General features: G+C 46.7%; 1 protein-coding gene across 2 annotated transcripts in view; it reads right to left on the bottom strand.

Moving 5' to 3' along the window:
* Window positions 1-25,326, bottom strand: part of THSD4 (thrombospondin type 1 domain containing 4) — a 559,732-nt gene that overhangs the window by 475,987 nt on the left and 58,419 nt on the right. For both annotated transcript variants that reach the window (XM_068554826.1, XM_068554831.1), the window contains one exon: window positions 23,788-24,149. In XM_068554826.1, coding sequence (XP_068410927.1) covers window positions 23,788-24,149 — 362 coding nt within the window. The remainder of the gene's footprint in view (window positions 1-23,787; window positions 24,150-25,326) is intronic.

Here is a 25,326-nt window from a genome sequence, read left to right as displayed (position 1 = left end):
ACACGTGCACATGTATATTTTTGGATTCACTCTGCCTTGTGGGAGGCTCTGCCTAAACCAGAGAACCATTCAAAACCCACTCAAACAGCAGCACCATCGTAAAGAGGATGATTCAGAAACAAACGGCCAGTTAATTCTGATAAACGGACTACAGAGAAGGAGCAGCCAGTTAGGGTGCCCTTGTGAGAGAGAGGATTTCTGAATCCTTGACTCGGAACAGTTGGACAAGCCGCAGATTCATCCCCACTTGGCCAGGAGAATGTGTGTTTTCCTTACAGCCGGCTGGTCAGAGCTTATCATCCTGATGGTTCAGAATGGCCTCTTCCCCACCAGGACAGAGTCCATCTGGCCGCTTGCAAGGGGGCCAACATGAACTGGGTAGATTTATGCGGAGTTGGGATAATAAGCACAGATGCGGCCGACAGGATCTGTGTAGCCGGTTAACCCTTCCAGGGGTGCTCGCGGTAGGTGCCCTGGGGGCTGTTAGGTTGATTAGTTCTGCTTAGTCTCCCCATAACCCATCTCTGGGATTTTACTTGGGATATCCCATTTGTCAAAGTTCTAGCTAATTTTGCAAAGTTAGGTTTTGAGAAAGAAATGGAAAAAGCCTGAGTTGGAAGTCAAGGACATGGATGTTAGTAAAGCATAGTGGTTAGACTTGGACTCTGAAACCAGGTTTCCTGAGTTTGAATCCCAGCTCTGCCACCTGGTAATTATGAAATTTGGGTCAGTCACTAGGCTTTTTGAAGCACTTAGGATGCAACATTTAAGGAGACACTCACTCTCAGGGTTGCGATGTCTCCTTAAATGTTGCATCTCAGGTCCAGTCCTGGCCCTGTATGCATTTATAAATAAAGATGATAATAGTGCCTTCCTTCCAGGTTGTTGTAAAACATAAATGACTTAAGAGCAAAGGACTTAAATAATGCCTTGCACAGAGCATGCTTCATATACATATTTGCTCTTTTAAAAAAAAGTTCAAGCTTGGCCATTTACTAGCTCCACAAACTCTGGCAAAAAAAATGCACCCTCAATTTTCTTACCTATAAAATGAGTTACACCCACTAGGATGGCTATAATAAAAGGAACAAATAATAACAAGTGTTGGGAGAGGATGCAGAGAAACTGGAACCCTCATGCATTCCTGGTGGGAGCGTAAAATAGTGCAGTCACTTTGGAAAACTATCTCGAAGTTGCTCAAAAAGTTACATGCAGTATTTCCGTGTGACCCAGCAATTTCAATCCTAGGTGTATACCCAAGAGAAGTGCAAACATATGTCCAAGCAAAGACTTGTACACGAACGTTCATAACAGCTTTGTTCATAATAGCCGCGAGATGGAAACCACCCAAATGCCTATCACCTGATGATTGGATAAACAAAACAGAGCATATCCATACACTGGATTATTACTCAGCCGTAAAAGAGATGAAGTACTGATATATATTACAATACTGATGAACCTCAACACTATTCTAAGTGAAAAGAGCCAGACACAAAAGGCCACGTATTGCATGATTCCATTTATATGAAATGTCCAGAAACAGCAAATTCATAGAGACAGAAAGCAGATTAGCGCTTACCAGGGGCTGGAGGGGAGGGGAGAATAGGCAGTGACTGCTAAAGGGTACGGGTTTCTTTTTGGGGTGATGGAAATGTTCTGTAATTAGATAGTAGTGATGGTTGCACAACCTTGTGAATATGCTAAAAAACCACTGAATTATACACTCTAGATGGTGAATTTTATGGTACATTAATTATATCAATAAAGCTGTTATTTTTTTAAAATGGGAGCACGAATAATTCCCATCTTATCTACTTACAGTGATGTCGTAAAGGTCAAATTGAGGTTACCAACAGGAATGCATTTTTCAAATCTGAAAGCAGTTTTTATCATTCATTTTCCATCACTTGTTTCAACAACCTTTAACAAACTTTTATTGATCTATGAGCACATCATGTGTGATATTTTTTTCTGCTCGTTCACATTCCCAAGCCTGACGACATTAGTTAAGTGCAATGCCTCCCTCCCCCGCAATGACAAGAACAGGGCAGTAAGTGCTCTGACAGCAGGTTCTGGTCCCAGTTCTTCCAATGACCTACTATGGATGTCTGGGGAAATTGTTGTTTCTTGAGAAAATGGCTGCAAATAGCATTTTGGAAAGGGTAATAAGCACATAAAACACTTTCCTTACAACAGGCTGGCTACCATCCAGGGGCTCATTATGTGTGATGTTGTGCAGCTTGGTGATGTTAATCCTGGCCAGTTAGTGTGATGATTCAAGCAAAGACACCGCATCTAGCCTCCCTCTTCCCAGCTCTATACACGAACCCTGAAGTGTGTCACCTACAGCTACCACCTGAAACTGACAACACTCACATGTCTACTGCCTGCCCAGACGCCTCTTTTGAGCATCAATCCCATAGACCCAACTAACCTCTAGAATAGCACTGCTTCTCATCTGTGAGGTGCATGCAAGTCACCTGGGGATCTTGTCAAACTACAGCTTCTGATTCAGGAGGTCAGGGGGTGGGGGTCTGACTCTGCATTTGTAACCATCTCCCAGATGACATTGATGTTGTGGGTCCTCTGACTACACTTTAATTGCTCTCTCTACCTAGACATCCCCCCAGACATCTCAAGCTCAACACATTCAAGCCCAAATTCATCATCTTCACCCCATGACGCAAAAGGGTTCTCTTTCAAGTTCTTCCTATACTCTCCTTCTCAGTAGTTCTCAAGCTTGAACAAGCATCAGAATCACCTGGAAGTCTTATCTAAACAGACTATTGAACCCCACCTGCAAAGAGTCTGATTCAGGAGATTTGGGGTAGGGTCTGAGAATCTGCATTTCTTACAGGTTCCCAAGGGATGCTGTTGGTCTGTGGGCCACAATGCTCTGTTTCACTCCCAAGTACCACAACATCCCCTGAAGTCGGCTGGCTCTTCTGTTCTCCTCACCCCTGTATATTAAGTTCAAAGTCCTTGGCTCAGTCACCCAGCCTGCACCACATGGCTGGTCACACCCTGGGTACTGCGTGGACCACCCACGCTACACTTCTTGGAGTTTCCCAACAGAACAACCCAAGTTATTTCTCCATATGCTCTGGCTATGCTGTTTCCTCCTCCAGGCTGCCTTCCCCACCACCGTTTTCTATAACAACTATCTGTTCGCCCTTTAGGACTTAGCTGAAGCATTAATTCCCCCATGAAGCTTGTCCTGGTCCAAACCCCAGCCCAGCCCTTCACTCCATAGTATCAATGTCCTTCTCTTTTGTCCTTCCACTGGACCCCATGTAATTGTCACAGCACAATAACCCTTTATTATGCCGATTTCTTTAGTCTGCCTTAGTCTACCAGACTATAGGCTCCTTGAGAGCAGGGGGTATGTCTTATTTGTCTTATATCCTTAGAACCTAGTACAACGGCCGCCACAGAGTAGGTGTTCAATAACTGTTGAAAAACTGAAATAACAAATGAAGGAATGGCTCAAACCATGATTGCCAAAGGAAGGAAAATCTCCCCTTCCCCTTACTATCTGTGTTTAATTTCCGGTACATGAATTATCCCTCTATGTAGCAATAAAAGTCTCATCTCTTGGGTGAGACCATTCCTGATACCAAACACCTGGAGAAGACATGGGTCCTTGGAATAGAAAGGAGGATCCGACAGAGGCTGGGACGCAGCTTTATTCTCAAAAGGCGGGAAGAATTAAGAGGTCAAGGTGCTCCACGCATACCTGTCAGAGCTGGAGAGCCACCAGGAAAGGCTGTCTGTCAGCTGCTTGCGACTACAGGATGGCTTCCCATCTCTTGTCTTAGTTTCCAGTACGGAGTGGAATGGGCAGAGAGAGAACCCTGCCTCTGGAAGCCAGGCTGTTTGTATTTCTTATACTCTTTATGTTTATTTCCCTTGTGTTTTCCCTTCAAGCTCAGTCAGGTCTCCGTGAGAGGTCCAGCCTCTCTCATCTGTGCTAACATGAACCACACACGGGCCCCAGCATCCAGTGGAGCAGCAGACCCTGGGAGCAGCCTGCAAGGACCCCTAGGAGCCTAAGCCTGACAGCCAGGGGCTGGGCAGTGAGGTCAAGTGCCCCTGCTCAAGTGGAAAGTCTCCTTGCATGGCTTTATCTCGGAGGTTCCAGGTTTTACAGCATTTAGAGAGGCGCATCCCTTGCAGCAAGCTCGAGCTACCTGAGTTGAATTTTAGGTAAAAAGAAGTCAATCCTTCCACAGGGAAGATGGGAAGGAGGTTTGCGAGATGGAATATTACTGATTACTGGAGATGGCTCACAGAACCAGGGGTGGGTGGAAGTTCCTGTACTAGATGCTGTTGAGAAAATCTAAGATCCTGTTGAATCTTACTGTATCTAACGAATAATCCCCATATGATTTATTTTTTATTAATTTTTATTGGAGTATAGTTGCTTTATAATGTTGTGTTAGTTTCTGCTGTACAGCAAAGTGCATCAGTTATACATATACATATATCCACACCATTTACAATAGCCAGGACATGGAAGCAACCTAAATGTCCTTCGACAGAGGAATGGATAAAGATGTTGTACATACATACAATGGAATATTACTCAGCCATAAAAAGGAACGAAATAATGCCATTTGCAGCGACATGGATGGGCCTAGTGATTGTCATACAGAGTGAAGTAAGTCAGAAAGAGAAAGACAAATATCGTATAATATTGCTTATATGTGGAACCTAGAAAAACGGTACAGATGAACTTATTTGCAAAGCAGAAATAGAGTCACAGATGTAGAAAACAAATCTCCATATGATTTAAAGGGATCCTTTACTCCACATTTGCACCTTGCACTGTTTTTACATATCAAAACTAAACTCTTCCCAAGCCAATGTTTGGGGGCAAATTTACCTGGTCAGTCTTAGCATCGAAGACAGGTCTTAGGTAATGAGAAGCTAAAATCACAGTTTCCTAGTTACAGATGCAGGGATGCTGCATCTGAGGGTTGCCTCTACACCAGCATCTAAAATGTGCACATTCTTCCTCCCTTTCTCTTCTCACTGAGAAAACAAGGCATTTCCACTCAGCACTCTAAGCTTGGAGAGAGGGGAGGAAGATGTGATTTGTAACTACTATCAAGTGAAATGCATTTCCCAAAATCCATTAGTATGACCAAAAGCATTTTTTTAATGTTTATTTATTTATTATTTTTGGCTGCGTTGGGTCTTCATTGCTGCACGCGGGCTTTCTCTAGTTGCGGCAAGTGGGGATTTCTTTTCGTTGCTCTAGGCACGCAGGCTCAGTAGTTACGACTTGCGGGCTCTAGAGCACAGGCTCAGTAGTTGTGGCACATGGGCTCAGTTGCTCCGCGGCATGTGGGATCTTCCCGGACCAGGGCTCAAACTCGTGTCCCCTGCGTTGGCAGGCGGATTCTTAACCACTGCATCACCAGGGAAGTCCCAGCATTTTTTTTTTTATTGAAGGATAGCTGATTTACAATGTTGTCTTAGTTTCTGGTGTGCAGCAAAGTGATTCAGATATAGATATAGATATAGATATAGATATAGATATGTATATAGATATATTCTTTTCCACTATAGGTTATTATAAGATATAGAATATAGTTCCCTGTGCTATACAAGGTCCTCGTTGTTTATATGTTTTATATATAGTAGTGCATGTCTGTTAATCCCAAACTCCTAATTTATCCCCAAATGCATTTTTAAAGAGGTTTTAATAGACATTTTCAAAGATACTGGGCAGCAGGAATCATAACTAGGAATTATCTTTTCAGGTGGTTACAGAGGTACAAAGGGACGTGAGCTCAGGAGTCCTCAGTGCAGCCCTCTTGAACTGGCAGGACACCTGAAACAACCCTCACAGGACAACGTTTTGAGAAATTAGCCAGTACATTTCTCCCTCTCAGCAGTCCCTTCTCTCTCCTCTCAGTGCTTCTAGAATGACCTTGATGTTTACAGCACCAGAGAAGAGAAGACCTAAAGGTCAGCAGGAGAAAAGAAGTTTCTTTAGAATTTGAAAAGCTGGACTTTGTCTGGCAAGAACCAAAGTCTGAGGCATAGAAAGCAGAGGTATAGTATCCACCACAGAATACGAAGAAGATGCTATGACTTTGGAATTACCTTCTCAAACCTAAGGAAATGAAGAGTTTGGCTAGCAGGCGGAGGAAGGAGCAACTGAGAGGCAGTAACCAAAGCTTAGGCCAGAATACTCTGCCTGGTGTGGGGAGTAATAGAAACTCCAGATTTGTTTAGGAGCCCGAGAACAGAAGGGACCTGCAAGCTTTGTGGGGAAGCCGGTGTCCAATATGGCGCCTGATGTGGGAGGCCTTGGGAGGGAGGGGCCCACCTGAGCACTTGTAGGTCATCCCAAAGGGGTCTTTGTGGTCCTCGCAAGGACCCAGAGCACATGGCCCTCACTGACTAGAGCGCATGTGGAGACCTCAGCAACAGTTACTGCAAAGGATGGGAGGCAGTCAAGGAAGTGGAGCAGGAACAAAGACTGCAGAGAAGCCTCTCATCTGGGGACCCAGGTCGCCCCCGGGGAAAACAGTAGCATTTGAGGAAGGGGGAGAACCCTGAATGAACTGAGTATAAACCCCCAAACTGATCATGTTTAACATTACATGTCAAATCATCTGAGTGTCCTGGAGTTGGCAGTTTTCCTGCAACAGCAGAAACAGAGACTCATGAAGAACCAAACCTAGTTGTAGAAAAATAAATTGCATTTTGCGTATCTGAGTTGTGACTGTAAATTTGACACTCAACCCAAACATCCTTAAACAGGAGAATAACGAGCTAGGCAAATTAAGGTAAACGTCAGAGTACATATTGGAGTTCAATAAAGCTCTTTAAAAGAATGAGGCAGATGCGTATATACTGATGCAGGATGGTCTCCAAAGTACAGGGAAATGAAAAAGAACAAGACACAGAAGACACTAAGCATTCATGCTCCCCATTTGTGTTTAAAAAGAAAAGAGAAAAAAATGTATACAATATATCATAGATATGCTGGATACATTTCTGAACTGATACAAATGAAATTTTAGGCAATGATTTCCTCTGGGAAGCGGACTCAACAGGGTGGGGTTGAAGCAGATTCCTTTGTCATTTCTTACCCTTTCCTACTATCGTAAAAAATATATATATATATTTTTTGTCTTCTGCACGTTTTCGATATATGAAAGTGATGTCAAAAAGAATAACACTAAACTGCTTTCCACTGAATTTTTTAAAATGCAGCTGGATGTGGGGAGGATCGTAAGAAGCAAACGCAGAAATCCCCAGTCAGAACTCTCCTTAAAGGTTTTGCCTGCTGTATACACAACATCACAAAGAGAATACAAGTCAGCAAACTTAATACTTAAATATGCAGACATTTCAACTGGACACAAAATACCCACTTATAAAGAAGCTGTAATCCCCAAAGACTGAACGGACAGAAATAGTTAGGGAAGAAAATATTCTTCTGAAATGTCACTGTCAATAACCGAAAAGTCATATACTCCCAGAAGATTTTAGATCAACAAAGGCCATCACCAGCCTTGTGCCCAGCTTCTTTGGAGTCTGGATGTGCCTGGGCGACATAGCCTAGGTAAGGAATAGCACTGGCTCTGTGACATCCAATCCGGTATTTATAGTGATGACAAACACCCAGTGCATATTCCCAGGTTGTCTATAGCATCCCCATCCAGGAGGTACCCAAGTCAGGGTCAGGAACCTCATGCACTTTTGACTTCTCTTTCCACTAGATTTGTTTTCATAAACACAGCCCTTGGTCATTACCCTCTGTTTCAAGAAGCACTCATGGCTCATCTCTGCCTAGAAAATAAGGTTCAAACATAGATGGGTTTAAGGCACATTTGGTTTGACGCCACGTTAAGTCCTTCATCATCTGGTCTCAGTCTCTCTTCCCAAATTCAACTCCAGTCTTCATCCTCTCCCCCGTCTCCTGCCGCCAACCCTACACTTCCCAGGCATAAAGGATCACTCATCATCTCCCAAACACACTGAGCTCTTGTGCCTCTAAGGGCCGGCCTGGAATTCTACCCTACCTACCGACTTCTGAACTGGTACAGCCTTCCAGGCCCAAAATAAACATCAGCGCCTGTATGCTTCCCCCAAGTGGTCCCCACACAGTTAGTGCTCTCTGCAGTCCGCACACCCCTCTGCCATGGCATTAACACTGTATCTTGGTAACTTTGTTAAGTAAAAGGTCTGGCTTCCTCACAAGTCTTCTAGTCTTTGGGGGCAAGGCTTGTCAGTCTCTTATTCCCGTGTGTGTAATCCCTGAGATTAGCAGCAGGTCTGACCCAGAGGCACTCTGTGAGGGTTTGTTGAAATAGCACCTGTTAGAGACCATAGCTTAATTGCTCAGCATTTCTTACCAGTGGGTCAGTAAAGGTTACCTCTATGGATCAATTAGTAGAGATATAAAGGCTCTAAGTTCCAATAAGCAAGAAGTCAAGGCAGCCCCACGCTTCTGGGTGGGAAGCAAAGGGCGCTGGTGAAATTAAAAATCAGTAGCCAGTGGCCACCTAGAGAGACCTTAATGCTCAAATTCGAGGGGAGGAAGAATGGAAGGTTACAGCAGCTGAAGAGCAGAAACATGCGCTCACCAGGGGGCCTCGTGATCCAAGGCAAAGCTGGAGGGAAAGGAGTCTGCAGCTCAAAGCTGGAAAGAGAGCCCTGTGTTCCTAAAATTCGCCCTGTTCCATTGTGATCACCTGCCCAAGGGAGAAAGAATGTGCTAAGTTCAAAGAGGCTGTGAGCAAATGGTTTAGGTTGAGTGCATATGTCTTCTTAGAAGTTCAGAAGACTGAAAGTTCTGCCAGAGCAGTTCCAGGCAATAAATTCTCTGGTGTCTCCAGAAGAGGCAAAAATCTGACCACTTAGGGAAATAAAAATTAAGATGAGGAAAACAAAAGCTTTCCTGATTGTCTGTCTACCGGCCGGTACACACTGTCACACGCATATGCCGGTTTAACCACATCTGCTCCCCAGAAAGTATTCAAGGTCTGGATCTAAAGACCAGCGTAAGAATCAGCTGATAGGGGCTTCCCTGGTGGCGCAGTGGTTGAGAATCTGCCTGCCAACGCAGGGGACACGGGTTCGAGCCCTGGTCTGGGAAGATCCCACATGCCGCGGAGCGGCTGGGCCCGTGAGCCACAATTACTGAGCCTGCGCGTCTGGAGCCTGTGCTCCGCAACAAGAGAGGCCGCGATAGTGAGGGGCCCGCGCACCGCGATGAAGAGTGGCCCCCGCTTGCCGCAACTAGAGAAAGCCCTCGCACAGAAACGAAGACCCAACACAGCCATAAATAAATAAATAAAATTAGAAAAAAAAAAAAAGAATCAGCTGATAGGTTTGCTCTGAACCTTCAGGGAAGAAGGATCTCAAGGGCTTATACATGGCTGAGGGGGGAGAGGCAGGAGGGAGAGAGGGAGGAAGGACACAGGGGCAAGTGACGAATGGATTCAGGGGTACTAGCAGGAGCCAAGAGGCAAGCAATCTAGCAAAGAAAGCAGAACGGAGAGACTCTGAGTTTAAAAGGCCCTCTTTTCACCAGGAAGCCAAGCCTCAAGAAGACCCTATCCTCAGTGACCCAACCAAACCGCCGGCCTCCCAGAAGGCAAGGACCATGGCGCTGTCCCCGCACACACCCCCAAATATAAAACAGCCTTCAGAACGGACCCAGTTCTTCTGGGGCAAGGATCCCAGGAGATGAATTAGACTTTGATGTAGATCTTGCCATCAGGCTGCTTCCCCTTGTCTAAAGGATGGTGTTTGAAAGCCAGCCAAGTATCCCTAAGAACAAGTCACCACAGGGCTCACTGGTGCCACTGCGCATCTGAGTGACCCTGGGTTTCCAGGACTGATCTTCAGGTGCCTTGTGCAGTGTGGGCCCCAAGGGGTGGAATAAGGGCCATTGAGCGGGTGTTGATGAAACAATGAAGGTAAAGGGCCTAGCCTTTGTGAATGCTCCATAACTTGTGGTTACCATGACAGCTGCACTGTCCCCAAGGAGAGAGACACACAGCCTGCAACCCTGACACACGAAGGTCACTGCAGAGGCAGACAGCCAAATGGGGGCTGAGAGGTACAGCGCTGGCTTTGCATGAAAGAACAGTAAATGCATTCATTTCTCCAGCGTAACTGACAGGAGCCCTCTTGGGAATCAAACCTGGTGCTGGTGTGTGTTGTGATCTGAACCTGAGCGGCCCTGCGTGACTCGGGGGCTTAGGGGAAACCAAACGAGATTGGAGTGGGGCACGGTGCCTGGCCAGGCAGGTGCTAAGCAAACATGAGCTCCTAACCCCTCTCCCCTGGGGACTCTCAAACAGTGCTCTCTGCCCCAGAGGCTGACCCCCCAGCAGGTTGAAGCAAACTGAAGAACTATTTTCTGTAAGTTCTGCTGAATTTATTAATGGAACAGTAATAATGATGATAATGCAACTTACATTTCTTGAGCATCTTTTATGTGAAAGGCCCACGGAGGAAGCAATGGTATTTCTCTCATATTCTGAATGTCTCTCCAATCTGAGCTTTTACACATACCACTTTCTGTGTACCCACTTGCCATATATCACTTCATTTTTTCTTTATTATAAATATGAAATATTTCAGTTATAACGGTCGGGTGTGAAAAATGATGCATAACTTTCTTCTTTGTGTTAGAGGAAGTTTTTTAGGTACAAGTCTGTCACCCTCAGTTAACTGAAGGAAAAAGGGATTTGTCCTAGCTGTTACTCCGTCCCCCAAAATGGCACTGTGTACTTAAATAAATTCAGTATTCAGATCACAGTAATTTACTGAACACCTGCCAAATGTTTTATGCGTGTTATCCATTTAACCCTGCAAACCGTAAAGTGGGTCATTATTCCTATTTTATACCTGAGGAAACTGAGTCTAAAAAATATTAAACAACCTTCCAAGCTAGAAAGTCTGTGTGAATGGATATAACTGAGATATTAACAAATGTTACTGAATGAATGAATGGTAAGCTCTTAAGGAGCTTAAACAGCTGCAGTGGAGTACAGCTTATAAATAACAAATGCCATTCACAAAGGATTATAGGGGAGGACTGTTTGGAATGAGCATTTATTGGAAAACAGGGTGGGGGAAATTACTGTTTCCCTCCAAATCCAGAAAGAAAACATTTTCAGCACTAGCCCATGTGTTCTAATCACCGAGGAAAAGGAAATCTGAGCTAACTGCTGCTGGATCCACAAGGCCCACGGAGGACTAAATGCTTCTATAGGAAAAAGTTTCATGAGGGAAAAAAGAAAATAATGCATGTCTGGAAGTCAGACTGTAAAGAGGAAAAGGAAGTCTCTGGGGCAAGGTCTGATCTTGACCTAGGCCTGACGTAGGGGGCATTAAACCAAGAAATAAGTCTAGGGGACAGGAAGAGAGAACAACACAGTGATTAAAAGCAGAGGCTTAGAGCCAAACTCTGATTCAAATCCCTGTTCTACAACCTACTAGCTCTGGGCCCGAAGGCTCATCACTTCATCTAAGCGCAGAGTTCTTCTCGTATTTAAAAAAAAAAAGGATAATATGGATTACTTTACGTGTTAAGAGTCCTTAGAGGTTTAGCTCAAAGCCTTCAACACGGTGCATTAGTTTCCTGTAGCTGCCGTACAGACTACCACCAACTTGGTGGCTTAAAACAGCAGAAATTTATTCTCTCATAGTTCTGAAGGCCAGAAGTTCAAAATCAGTATCAATGGACTGAAATGAAGTTGTTGTCAGGGCTGTGCTCCCTCAGGAGGCTCTAGGGGAGACTCTTATTTTCTTGCCTCTTCCAGCTTCTGATGGCTGCCAGCATTCCTTGGCTTGTGGCCCCATCACTCCAATTTTCAAGAACAGCACCTTCAAATCTCTCTCTTCTGTCTTCATATCCCCTTCTCCTCTGTGTGTCTGGATGTCAAGTCTCTCTCTGCCTGTCTCTTATAATGACACTCATGGTTGCATTTAGGGCCTACACCTGTATAATGTAGGATAATCTCCCCATCTCAAGATCCTTCATTACATCTACAAAGTCTTTTTTTTTTTTTTTTTTTTTTTAGATAAGCTAGCATTTTCAGGCTCCAGGGATCAGGCCTTGATACCTTTGGGTGGGTGGTGGTGGGTTTGTTATTCAGCCTGTTACACACAGTAAACCCTCAATAAACATCGGTTGTGGTTACCCTTGTTACTGTTAACAGAGATGAGCTAAAAGAATGATATGCCCAGGAAAGGGTCTATGGATGGATGAGAAAGTGAGGACTCAGAAAGCCCTTGAGGGGCTGTTAGTACTTTGCCATGAAAACCAACAGTGAGGCCACAGCTTTTGTACCCCAAACTCTCTCACAGGTAAATTACCTGGATGCACATTATAGGCTCGGAGTAGGAAGAGTGGGGAGGCTGGGGTCAGGCGACACCGCACTCAGATCCACTCCGCCCCTTACAGGAGCAAGACGCTGGGGATTTTTCTACCTCAGCTCAGTGTTCTCAACTGCAAGATGGGGCTGCTTAAGGCTCAAATACACATGCGACTGATGTGGCACATAGTAGGTGCTATAAAAATGGTTGTCTTCACTACGACTGAATTAGCAACGTGTACAGGGAGGGGGTGAGTAAAGGAAATGACAGTAACCCCACACGTACAGGATGTGTCCCCCCTCCCATCCTTACACGAAGGCATCTCTGATTGCCACCAGGCATGCATCCAAGGAGAAGCCCTAGGGGTCCCAGATGCAAGATGGAGATCCCCTTTGTGGGGCACACATATTGTTGTCTGGCTTTTTCCAGAGCCCATCATCTCTCTTCTGGAACCCGGAGTTATGAATGACTTGGAGGAGTTTCAATGCAGCATTCTTATGGCAAACGTGATCTTCGTTCTGATAACTAATGAAACACTTCTGACACTTAACGAAATGCCACAAGAAAGGAGCATGGGCTCTTTGGAGCCTTGTCTGCAAGCAGAGTCGCTCAAGCTTAAAATCTGGCTCCAACCTTTCCTAACCTACAGGCAGAAGTGTACACACCAGTGAGCCCGGCTCTGCTACAAACGCTGAGGTTTCAGATTTAGAAACCGAAGCATATTAAAACACCATTTATCTGGTTAGCATCAACAGGTAACTTCTTGTCAAACAATTCAGGGACTAAGTAGAAATCCTGCTTCAAAAGAAGGTAAAGAAACAAAACTTTCCTTGCAGGCAGAAAACAAACAACACCAAAATCATAGAGTATGCATTTCAAACAGATGTACCTGCTTTCTCTGCTAACTGCCCAGGATCGCCAGGGAGGTTTTCCAAGGAGAAACACAGACAATGCCAAAGCTTTCCCTTCTCTTGTCATGTGGTTTCTTGCCTGTATGTAACAAGACTCCCTAGGTTTCGACGGAGGGTCAAGAAAATGGCATGTGGCCTCGTGAAGTTTAATTAACAGCAAAATTTGCTATCCAACATCATGAAGGGGCCCACTTGGCTCCAGGGGCCCTCAGGGCAGAAACAACATATTGCTCCAGAGTTATTAATGATGAAATGCAAATGGCCTCCAAGAAAGTGGGCAGGAAAGGAGGAGCTAAAAAAACAAATGATTCTTACCCACAAGCCAGAGACAGTTCCCTGGGGAGGTGGGGAAGGATGGGACAGCCTGTGACCTAGGCCTGATCCTGTCTGTCCTGTTTCGAAATGAAAGGACCTTTCAAGCAAAAACACACACATGCACACACATACATACACTACATGCATACACACACACACGCATGTACACGCATAGGCTAGAAATTACAGAAAAAGACTCAAGGCTCTAAAACCCAAAGGTGATCTGGTCAATGATAATAAAATAATCAAGCCATGTTGGTTTTGAACAGTGTCTTATATTTTGAAAGTACTTTTACAGCTGTTACCTCATCTGACCCTCTCAGCAGGCCTGTATGGAAGACAGAGGACAAATAATTATCCAGATTTTATAGATTAGATTGATTCCCAAAGGTCATCCAGCTAGCAAGTCACGGCCATGAGACAGGAAGTGGGGTCTAATGACTCCCAGCCCAGGGCTTTTCCAAGGTAAGAACTGCCAGTGCTTCCAACAGAAAAGGGCCAAAGCCCAGGGGGAGACCAAGAAGAGGAGGTCAGACATATGGACAGCACTTTTAAGAAAAACTCACGTGATGGGGCAGAAGTCTGAACAGAGGGTTACGATGTGGATGCATCTAGAGAGAAAAAAAGCCGTCGCATTCCAGAGTGTGTTGGAAAACAGGTCTGAGATCTGTGTCTCCCAGCCACCGTCTTTCCATCACTTGGGATGGCAGAAGGGTGGTGGGAGCATTTAAAAGAGCAATCGGACCTCAATAACACATCAATACCAGGCAAGAGACCTTAATGAATGGATAAAATCCCTTTGTTTTACAAACATGTAAACTAAGGCTCAGAGAAATGAGGTGACTTCCCCAAGATCAAAGCATTCATGAGAGCTGGGAACTGGACCCTGGACTCTGGACTGGAATACAGAGTTCTTTATTCTACGCCAGCTGCCTTGGGCGTCTATTATCTTTAAGTTCATTAACACTGTCCTTGATTAACCCTGCATGTCCGAAGCACAGCACAGAAGAGCGCAATGGGGAATGCGTGGTTTTTCCTCTTCTTTTCACTGGGAAACGGCACTGCTGAATTTCCCATAGACGATTACCAGACATGATGTGGGGAAATGGCTGGTGGTCCTGCTAGCACAGAAACTGTCCTATTACTAGGGTATTCTTAAGACCCCCCCCCCCAAACGCAAGTACATTATGGTAGGCTGGATAATGCTCCCCCCTTCCCAACCCCAAGATGCCCACATCCTAATCCCCGGAACCTGTGAATGTTACCTTAAGTGGCAAAGGGATTTTGCAGATGTGATTAAGGATTTTGAAATGAGGAGATTATCCTGGATTATCTGAGTGGGTGCCACGTAATCACAAGGGTCCTTATAAGGAGGAGATCGGGTGGATAAGAGTTAGAGAGGGTGAGATGACAGAGGCATGAGGGTGGGGTGATGGGAGGAAAAGCCCTCGGGCCAAGGAAGGCAGGCCGACTCCACAAGCTGGAAAAGGGAAGGAAACAAATCCTCCCCTGAAGCCCCAAGAAGGAACATAGCCCTACCGACACCATGATTTTAGACTTCCAGACTGTAAGAGAATAAATTTGGGCTGTTTTAAGCCACCAAATTTGTGGTCAGTGTTACAGCATCAATAGGAAACTAAAACACCTACTGCAAAACTAGAGGATCAAGCCCAAGCTCCCAGGCAGTAAACCCCAGCTTCATGAGCTTTACGGAGATGGGGCTGGGGGAGGAGGGTAGCAGAGCCAAATACTTGTAAAATCACAAGGGCATTAAGAAGAGATTTAGACCAACTATACAATGGAGACATCATCTTGCTTTAAGATGAAAAAGTGTTGGTTATCCATGTTTACGGGGACCACCTCTCTCGAAGAAATTCTATTTCAATCCCCTTAGGACTGCTTGATAATCCGTCCTTGGAAAGGAGCCTGTGAACTTTCCTGGTCTCGCTTGCACACACCTTCATATACAGCCTGTGCTCCAGCCCCATCAGACCATTTAGAACTTCTAGAGCATGACAGGCTCATCATGCCTCCAGGGGTCAGCCCTCGCAGTTTGTTTTTTTTGGGGGGAATGCCCACCTCTCTGCTAAAATCCTTCTTCAGAGCTCAGCTCAGTCTGCTTCTGTGACGCCTTCTCTGGCTCCCTGGTGCCCCTTCTTGCCCTCCCTTCCTTCCTCACACCCTGAGCATCTCTCTTAAGAGAGCACTTGGTCTTGTAAATGTCTGTTTGCTTGTCTTCCTCTCCCACCCCACCAGCATGCCCTCCTTGAGGACAAGGAGACTTTCTTGTTCCTCTTGTGTCACCAAACCGCTGCCATCTCCCATCCATACCAAGTACTCCCCAGCTCTTTCCCCCCTGAGTAATGCGAACTCACCCTGCAAGGAAGGACTTCCACCAACCAAGCCCTCTTAATTCCCCAAGAATTAGCTCCACCTCTGTGTTCCCACGGCCTCTGCTCACCCCACAGGTAGAATACTCACTACACCGCATTCTGGTGGTTATTCCTGAGCTGTTTCCTTATTAGGCGTGGAGGTCCTTGAAAACCACACCTCCTTCACCTGTCTATCCTTTCTGTGTTTAGCACAGGGCCTGGGTCACAGCAAATACACAAGGAACGTTGACTGAATTAAAATGAAAACTATACACAACAAGGTAATGCCCAGGTCATCTCTATTAATTAAGCCCTGTGATCCAGAGGCAGCCTTTAAAAGCAGATACCTTTATGTGAAAGTTTTGCATGGCCAGCTGTTGACTGTGGCTAGTTGGTATTTCTCCTGGGATCCCACACATGGGATCATGTGGAGATGGTTTCAGTGTTACTATATCTATATCTGTATCTATGTCCATGTTATATATGGGGTAAATATTGGAGACCATTTTTGTGTCTCATCTCAAACAGAGAAGTATTACTTTACCAAACTTAGCTTAATTCACGAGTGTTACCTTTAACTTTGAAAACGGCTCTCTAGAAGGGCAAGTCTGAGATGAACATGGTAAGTACAGATGCGTTTAAACCCTGATTCTCTTGCCTTCCTTCTGTGTGACCCTGAACTTGACATTTTCTCTTCGACCCTCGAGTTCGTCTACCACAAATGGAACAATATAAGTCTGCCACACAAAACTGGGATGAAGATATGATAAAATGCCACATATAAAACGCCTGCCAATGTGCCTGGCATGTGGAAGGCATTCTGACACCTTTACTGAGGGCTTATGAGTAGCCCCTGCACTATGCTAAACACTTTGTATGAATTATCCAATTCACAGCAACCCAACAAAGCAGGTGTGTTATTATCCTCATCAGGGGAAAGTTAAGCGGTGTCAGCAGGACACACAGCAAGCACGGGGCAGAACTGGGCAGAGAACCCAGACGTGTCAACACCAGAGCTGAGCTCTTCACCGTCATGCAATTTGCAGCCTCTCAGGATGGGTTAGTTCCCGTTGCCCCATCATCAGAAGGTTTGGTTAAAAGACTGACAACAGGGGCTTCCCTGGTGGCGCAGTGGTTGAGAATCTGCCTGCCGATGCAGGGGACACGGGTTCGAGCCCTGGTCTGGGAAGATCCCACATGCCACGGAGCAACTGGGCCCGTGAGCCACAACTACTGAGCCTGCGCGTCTGGAGCCTGCGCTCCGCAACAAGAGAGGCCGCGACAGTGAGAGGCCCGCGCACCGCGATGAAGAGTGGCCCCTGCTTGCCGCAACTAGAGAAAGCCCTCGCACAGAAACGAAGACCCAACACAGCCAAAAATAAATAAATAAATAAATAAATAATAATAATTAAACAATTATTTCTTGTGAGTGTGAAATTCAATTTTAAAAAAAAAAAAAGAGTGACAACAAATAAAGACCAATATTTCTAAGAAAAAAAAAATAATTGAGAACTGACCACAAACTGCTCCCGAGAGCAGTCTGCACAGCCTGGGCGACAGAATGGCTGATCCAGCCAGACTACCTCCCAGAGGAAACTTCGCTCTACTTGCTCGGAGGCTCTGGGAAGCTCACCCTCTACAACCTCTTTCTCACACCTGAGGAATATGACACTCCACCCAATGGAAACAATGACCATGATTTTCACAGCTGTGAATTTCCAGCCCCAGGCTCCTACAATGGTCTCCAGTAGATGACAGTTTTCGACTTGGCAATGCCCACTGCGGGAGGGCGTTCCCTATCTTGAACATCTCCGAATTAAAGCCATCAAGCATCCCATTCCCCGGATTCCCCAGCTGGTTCACACGCATAATGATGAGGAAAACTGGCTCACGCAGGCGAGCGTGAGGAAGCCCAGGGGGAGGAATGTCTGCCTGTTAGCGGGCTCTTTGGCAATGAGAGCGACGACAAAGCTACCTGAAGTGGTCCTCAAATAGTAGTGGACGCTGCTCTCATTTCCTGTCTTTGTGGAAGCTGAATGAAACTGGCCAGCAGGTATTCACAACAGGTTCTGTAAGCTTATGTACTTGAACTCCGGGCAGCAGGACCTCACTTTGGGTGCCGCTGTCACTAGACATTTCGGGAATGGGAAATCTGTCTGGTTTTGCTGTTACAAAAGGGAAGGTCCTACCGTAGCAGGGGGCGCCTTGGGCCTCCCTCCAGTCTGCGGGTGCCCTTTTCCAGAAATCGAGGGGGAGGCCTCTCCTGCTGAGGGGTGTCTTTAATTTCCCAGGTGGGAGTTGCTGCACTGCTGCCCGACTCACCTAAATGCCTCCCCCGCCCACCCCTCTCCCTTTAGCCATCCCAGGGACACAGCCTTGGACATGGAGAATGGAAGGACTTGGTGCAATGCTTCTGGAATCTGCTGGCCAAGACCTGCAGGCTGCAGTCCCCCCGGCCTGAGCCTCCCCAGGCTGCCACTGCTCTGACGAAATCCCAGGGAAGGCCACCTTTGTGGAGGCCTTTTCCGAGCAGGCTACATCAGGAAAGGGCACAGGGAAGGGTGCCCAGGCCCTGGCATCCTGGCTGCACCCACACTGTGCTGCCCAGAGTCCTGCCCTCCTAGACTAGTCCTCAGTTCCCGACTCCCTGTCTTCCTCTGTGGTCCTAGTTCTCCACTCGATTCTTCCTGCAGAATAAGAGTTCTAACTGGAACTCTCCAACACACTACCGCTCAGCCTCTAAATTCATAATGGCATTAAAGCTACAATTTATTGAGCACCTACTATGGACCAGATGATATACTATTTCATTTAATTACTCAACAGTCCCATATGACAGATAGTATTATTATCCTCATTTGAAAGATGAAGCCCCTGAGGTTCAGAGAGGTTAAATAACTTTAGGATCCTTGGGAGAGCTCCAATCAGTACTGACATGATTTCTAAGGTTTTTTAGAGTGTGAATGTGTGTGTTTTAATGAGACAAAAGTCTGATGTGGAAGCAACTGGACTCAAGAACTTTCCAGGGCTTCCCTGGTGGCACAGTGGTTGAGAACCTGCCTGCCAATGCAGGGGACACGGGTTCGAGCCCTGGTCTGGGAAGATCCCACATGCCGCGGAGCGGCTGGGCCCGTGAGCCACAATTACTGAGCCTGCGCGTCTGGAGCCTGTGCTCCGCAACAAGAGAGGCCGCGATAGTGAGGGGCCCGCGCACCGCGATGAAGAGTGGCCCCCGCTTGCCGCAACTAGAGAAAGCCCTCGCACAGAAACGAAGACCCAACACAGCCATAAATAAATAAATACATAAATAAAATTTTAAAAAAAAAGAAGTTTCCAGATCTATTCCAGCCAAGTAAATTCTATTTATTCATCAAGGTTAGGTTCAAATCCTACCTGTTCTGTGCAGTATTCCCTGACTGTTCCATCCCACCAAGATTTCCCATCTTCCTGAACTCTGGCCACATGTCTACTGTTTTCTGGCCCTTGCAGTGTTCTGTGAGTTTGCCACTTATCCACTACCTCACTGTCAGGCTGCCGAGGACAAGGACCATGGCTTCCAATTTTTTTTGAACTGCCCTGGTACCCAGGACTAGATGCAAAGATTTCCCTGGGTAAGAGAGCTGAACACTGCAAGGAAGAGATGCAGTTCATTTTAAACCTTGACTACCAAATCCCATCCACTTTTCAAGACGTGTCTCAAGCTATCCAACCTCCGAGCAGCTCTTCTGGACCACACCTGCTGGAAGTGAGCAGCCCCACTTTCAAAATACCCATTTCAAAAATACTCATTTCAGAGAAAAGAACTTTAGTGCTGGACTCTGACAGACCTAATTCGAACTCTGGTTCTGTTGCTTCTGAAGTGGGTGAGCTTGAGTGAGTCACTTCATTCCTCCGAGTCTGCTTCCTCATCTGTAAAACGTGAATATCTGCATCGGCCTCATAGGGCTGTGTGAACTGTAAACGTTACAGTGCATTTGACATAGTGCCTGTACATAAGAATGATCCAAAATGGTAGCCATCACCATTACGATTACTATTTCAGCCCACTGCCTTATCTGGAAGGCATTTACACACACGCCTTTTCCAACCTTCTAGAGCAGTGGTTCTCAAACTCTGGAGCATATCAGAATCATTTAAAATAAAGCTACCCAGGTCACAGTACAAATCTACAGAACAGAATCCCCATCAGGCAGGGGAGATAGTGGAGACTGGGCAACTCTACTTTTAACAAGCCTCCCCACCCCACTGCAAGTGATCCTGATACGTTCTCGCCAAACCTGGAAAATTCTGCTGGACAAGACTGATTCCCAAATTACTTTCCACAGAACCTTGAGGTTCCAAAGAGATACTTCCAGATCAATGGCTCCCAACCTTGGCTGGATTGGAATTATATAGATCTTCAAGCACAACCCTTAGAGATCCAGATGTTCACTTGGGATGTGACCAGGGCGTCAAGACTTCTAAAAGATGGGCAAAGGATTCCGATGGTCAACCAAGGTTGAAAACCATTGCTGCATTTGGATCTAGACCCTGGGTTTCTATAGCAATGCCTCTGAGGCTTCCACCAGAGCACCTCAGCTTTTGTCTGTGTGACAGACTGAGCCTCTACCTAAGGCTGATTTTGCAGAAAGGATTCTTATGCTTCAAAAAATAGTTAAGTTTGCAAACAGCTGCTCCAGCCTGTCAGTAAGAGCCTGGAGGACCCCTCACCTGGTTTTTATACCTTTGTGTCTGTCCAGGGCCTTACAACATAGTAGATGCTTAATAAATATTTGTTAGAAGGTTGAATTATTTTGTTTTATTTGTTATCTGTCTCCAATCAGGTTTTCAGTTGCCTACAACCTAACAGTTTCTTAAACATCTAAGCTCCCAATAGCCTTCGCCTCAAACCTCAAACCTGAAACAGAGAGTGGGGCAGACGGCCATCCAGAGAACACACTGACATTTCTTCTGGGGTCACATATACTATGCAAGTTCCTAATGACTAATAAATATAAGCAAATGTGATTTTCGTCAGCCAGGAAGAGCTCGACATTTGTCAGCAGTGCGGGTCTTCCAGGCTAATATTTGGAGTGTTTCACCTAAAACTGTCAAATTACAAGAGCATGCTAGAAACTTGTAGGAACTTCATAGTAAACAGTAACTGGCCCCTTGTCAATAAGTTCGAAGAAAAAACAAATTCCTGCTGCCAAAACACGTGGGCTGGAATGTCTGCAGCCCAGGCCTGCAGCCAACTTGAGCCTGTTCCCTAGGCAGCTCTCCTAGGTTGGTTCTCAACCACAGAGGCTGGAAGAGAAGTCCCTAGTCCTCCAGGGATCTGGGAATCAGCAGCACCTTCAAATCTCAGCTTTCCCATGGCTCTAGGAATCTGAGCAGTCATTTAACCTCTTAGGGCCTTAGATCCTCATGTGTAACGATACTTCATTAGGTCCTTAGAGCCAGGACTGCCTGGGTTCCAACCCTAACTCTTCACAGACTAGCTGTGTGGCCTTGGGCAAGTTACTCCCCTTCTCTGGGCCTCTGTTTCCTCACCTCTAAAATGCGGATGATATTAGCATCTATCTCATACGGTTGTCAGTGCAAAGGGACAAGAACAGTGCCTGGTACAGAATAGGCATTCAATAAACTTTAGCTGTTATAAATCTGCAATTCTGAAACCAAAAGTTTTGAAAACCAAGTTTTTGTCTTTCCTTTTCTTAATATTTATTTTTTTAATTTATTTATTTTCCTTATCTTTTTGGCAGTGTCGGGTCTTAGTTGTGGCACGCGGGATCTTCGCTGAGGCATGCAGGATCTTTCCTTACAGCATGCGGCCTCTTTGTCGCGGACTCGGGCTTCTCTCTAGTTGCAGCGTACAGGTTTTTCTCTCTCTAGTTGTGGCACACCGGCTCCAGGGTGTGTGGGCTCTCAGTTTGCAACACACGGGCTCTCTAGTTGAGGCGCAGGAGCTCAACAGTTGTGGTGCGCAGGCTTAGTTGCCCACAGCATGTGGGATCTTAGAGCCCTGACCAGGGGGATCAAACCCGCATCCCCTGCATTAGAAGGCGGATTCTTTACCGCTGGACCACCAGGGAAGTCCCTCGTCTTTCCTTTTCTTGTTATATTTTTCTCAGTTTGGTGGCAAAACTAATTGGGCAGCAAACCTCACCTTAACAGACATAAAGCTTTTCATGGTCTTTTATTTTATCCTAGCTGATGTGAACATTCGTATGTTTCACTGCAACAGTAATAATGTGTTTGATGATGGGATGCTGCCGTACGCCACGGAAGGAATGTCATTAACATGTGAAATATGCCCTAACAATACCTTTCTAAACTCTGAACAGTTCTGAATCCTAAAATGCACTGGCCGTGAGCATTGCAGATAAGGGGCTGGGGAGCTACGTTATTATGGGGTTGTGGTCAGGATGAAGAGAGAAAACACATGTCAAACCCTTGGCTTTAGTAGTAGCAGCCCCTCAGTCCCACAGTGACGTTGGAGGGTCCTCGGGTCTATACGCAGGAAGAGAGAAAGAAGGAATCATCCTCTCCCAGCTGGTCTCTCTTTTATTCTCCCACCGACATGCCATGCCAGTCCTCAGGACTCTCCCTTCTATCAACTCAGATTTGATTCATCATTCAGAATTCGGCCAAAGCACCTTCTCCGTGAAATGATCCTCTCTCTCCAAACTCCCAGTGACCAGGTCAAGAGAGTTCGTGTGCCTGGCAAGGGTGGATGGCTTGCACCTCCTCTCCACCTCCAGGTGGCTGGCAGCTGAGAAGGATTCAGGCAGCGTTAGCCACAGTGGGGCAGGGTGGCCATTGGTGCTAATGTCTGAACTGCAGGGCCCACCTGATATGTTCGTGCCCTGCTTGGGATGGGCATGAACTTGGCTTAGCCACTAAATTATGTATTTCTTAAGCACAGCGAGCATAGCTTACGCTTTTTGTTCTTCCTGTAAATGTTTGCTGTTATTGTTACTGCTTCCATATGAATATTCTCTCAGAATCTATCATGGACTTCGGGCGCCCAACAAATACTGCTGAATGGATGCTGAATAATCTGTCAATGTTGGTTGAATAATTCACTGACAAGCTCTTCTCAGCCTCTATATTCCTACCTTTCCATGGGCACTGTCTACTTTGGCATATTTATGCTAGCCTAGCCACCCGAGGCTTTTGAGAGCTACACAACTATTCTGATGCCAGTATGCCATTTCTGGAGTTCATGTTTTATTAAGACTATAAAAAATGTCCAGGTCTTTAATTAGACATATCCTCAAAGTTGTGTGTTCACTCAAAATACTTTGGAGAAACTTTGTAGAAAAGTTCATAGAATCCTCAAACCTACAGCCTGGGAGCAAGTTAGACTCCAGACACTTAACTTGTTCAAGGATTCCAAACTCATGTCAGCTCTTGGGTTAAAAGGCCCCTTGTTTTGTGTCCTCAGCTCAAATCCACACATCCTGCGGCCAGGAATCCCCCTTTCCCCCAGCACTAGGGGAGCACTAGGACAGACGTCTCCCGGCTCCGGGTAGCTCTTTCTTTCAACCCTCCGCAGGGCCTCCCTAAGGTTGAGCCTAAGGGCATTCTGAAACTCAGCTTCACTTTGAAGGCAATTCAGAATCACTGAGGGGGTGGGAGTGGCCTCAACGCTTTTAAAAGGCTGCAAAATAAACCAAAGGATGGAAGGAGGTCTGTGGAGCCAAGAATTCCTCCCCCTCTGGCAGAAGCAAGGAATTAACCGCGCAATCCAGGATGAAGAGCAGCGCGCGCGGCACATCCGGGCAGGGGCAGGGACAGGGACAGGGACGGGGACGGTGGCGGGCGGGGGCCGGGAGGGCGTGTACCTTCTCTCCGCCGTGGGTTCGCGGCCCCGGGCCTGCGGGTGCCGGCTGCCTCGCTGCGCCGGGCCCTGGCGGCTGGAGTTGAGGCTGGCGGGGGCGCGTGGCTCCTCGCGGCTCCGGTGCAGCGGCACCGACGTACGCACGGCTGACACCACGTGGCCTGCGAAGGCGCGCGCGGGGGCTCCGGGCGGCGTTCCCCCGCGTGCGCGGTACGAGCCGGGCAGGCAGGGTCGCGTCTGCTCCATCACGCCGCCGCTGCAGCTGCGCGAGCAGGCGGACCAGGGGCCCCAGGCTCCCCACACGCCCGGGGCGCCGCCGCCGCCGTCCTCGGGAGCGCCCTCGGCCACCGCCATCCGCTGCGGGACCTGTGGAGACAGAGGCCGGTTAGGGGACCGCAACACCCGTTCCTGCTTCACCCGCAAAGGCTCTGGATAACCCGAAAGGCTTCTCCATTAGGCACAAGTTGGCACAGGGACTGTGTTAAAAATCTGAGAAACAAAATTGAATCCAGCCTGGGTTATACTCGTCTTCATACAGACGCAGACGCAGTCATAAAATAGAATGAATGAGTATATATAGCGTATGTGTATACATATATATGTGTGTGTGTGTGTGTGTATATATATATATATATATTTTTTTTTTTTTAAATAAATGAAGGGACACACAAAGGCCGGAGTGCATAGGGCTCACCAAAATTGTATGTGGTCCTGGCTTTGGGGGCCACGGCCTTGGAGAGCTCAGTGTGGTGCCCTCACCTCCTAACTGAGGCTTACCCCTCTGGTGCTTAGGGTCCAGGCTAGAAGGACAGGGCTTCCCTTAAGCTGCTGAGGAGGCCATGCCCCAGTGTCTCCATGCAGTAAAGGCAACACAACTCCAGGGTTTAGAGTCCCTGCTCTAGAACCAGATGCCTGAAGTCACACCCCTGCCACCTCTTCTACCAGCGTGACTGGGAGGTTTCTGAAGCGCTCTGTGTTCTAAAGAGGGATGGTACCTACCTACTTCACAGGGCTGTAAGGAGATTTAAGTCAGATGTCCACGTGCAAAGCAGAGAGCTGGCACTAAACACATACTTGTTAAATCCATAATGATAACCTTTCCTGCTTCCCAGATGAATCAGATTAAAAACGTCAGAAAGTTTTAAAGTTCTATCCCGAGGGTGACTCTACACCCCCATTCACTTAACTGGTCATTTCACAGAGATCTAGCATGCCAAGCAGGGTGCTAAGCGTGGGTACACTGTGTTCCTTCATGATGCAGACAGGCTCTGAGCACCAGGTATATACCAGTGTTAAGCTAGGTCCTGAGGACAAGGAGAAAAGCACCCCAGATTGCACGAATGGCCTGGCCCAGCAGCAAAGAGCTTTATGTAGCTAGGACAAGCCTAGGGAGGCTCCCCGGGGGGGACTGGCTGCCTGTCTGGGTAGGGTGGGGCTTGAGAAGTCCTCAGAGGAGCAATCATGGTAAAAGAGCTGTAATTATTCAGGCACCCACTTGGTGCCAGATAACGCATGTAATTTCTAGTCCTCACAGCAGCCCTGG

This window comes from Eschrichtius robustus, chromosome 1 (genome assembly GCF_028021215.1).
Source record: "Eschrichtius robustus isolate mEscRob2 chromosome 1, mEscRob2.pri, whole genome shotgun sequence".
In the NCBI taxonomy this organism is placed as follows: Eukaryota; Metazoa; Chordata; class Mammalia; order Artiodactyla; family Eschrichtiidae; genus Eschrichtius; species Eschrichtius robustus.
Note: the sequence above shows the minus strand (reverse complement) of the source record. Positions and strands in the feature narration are given on the sequence as shown.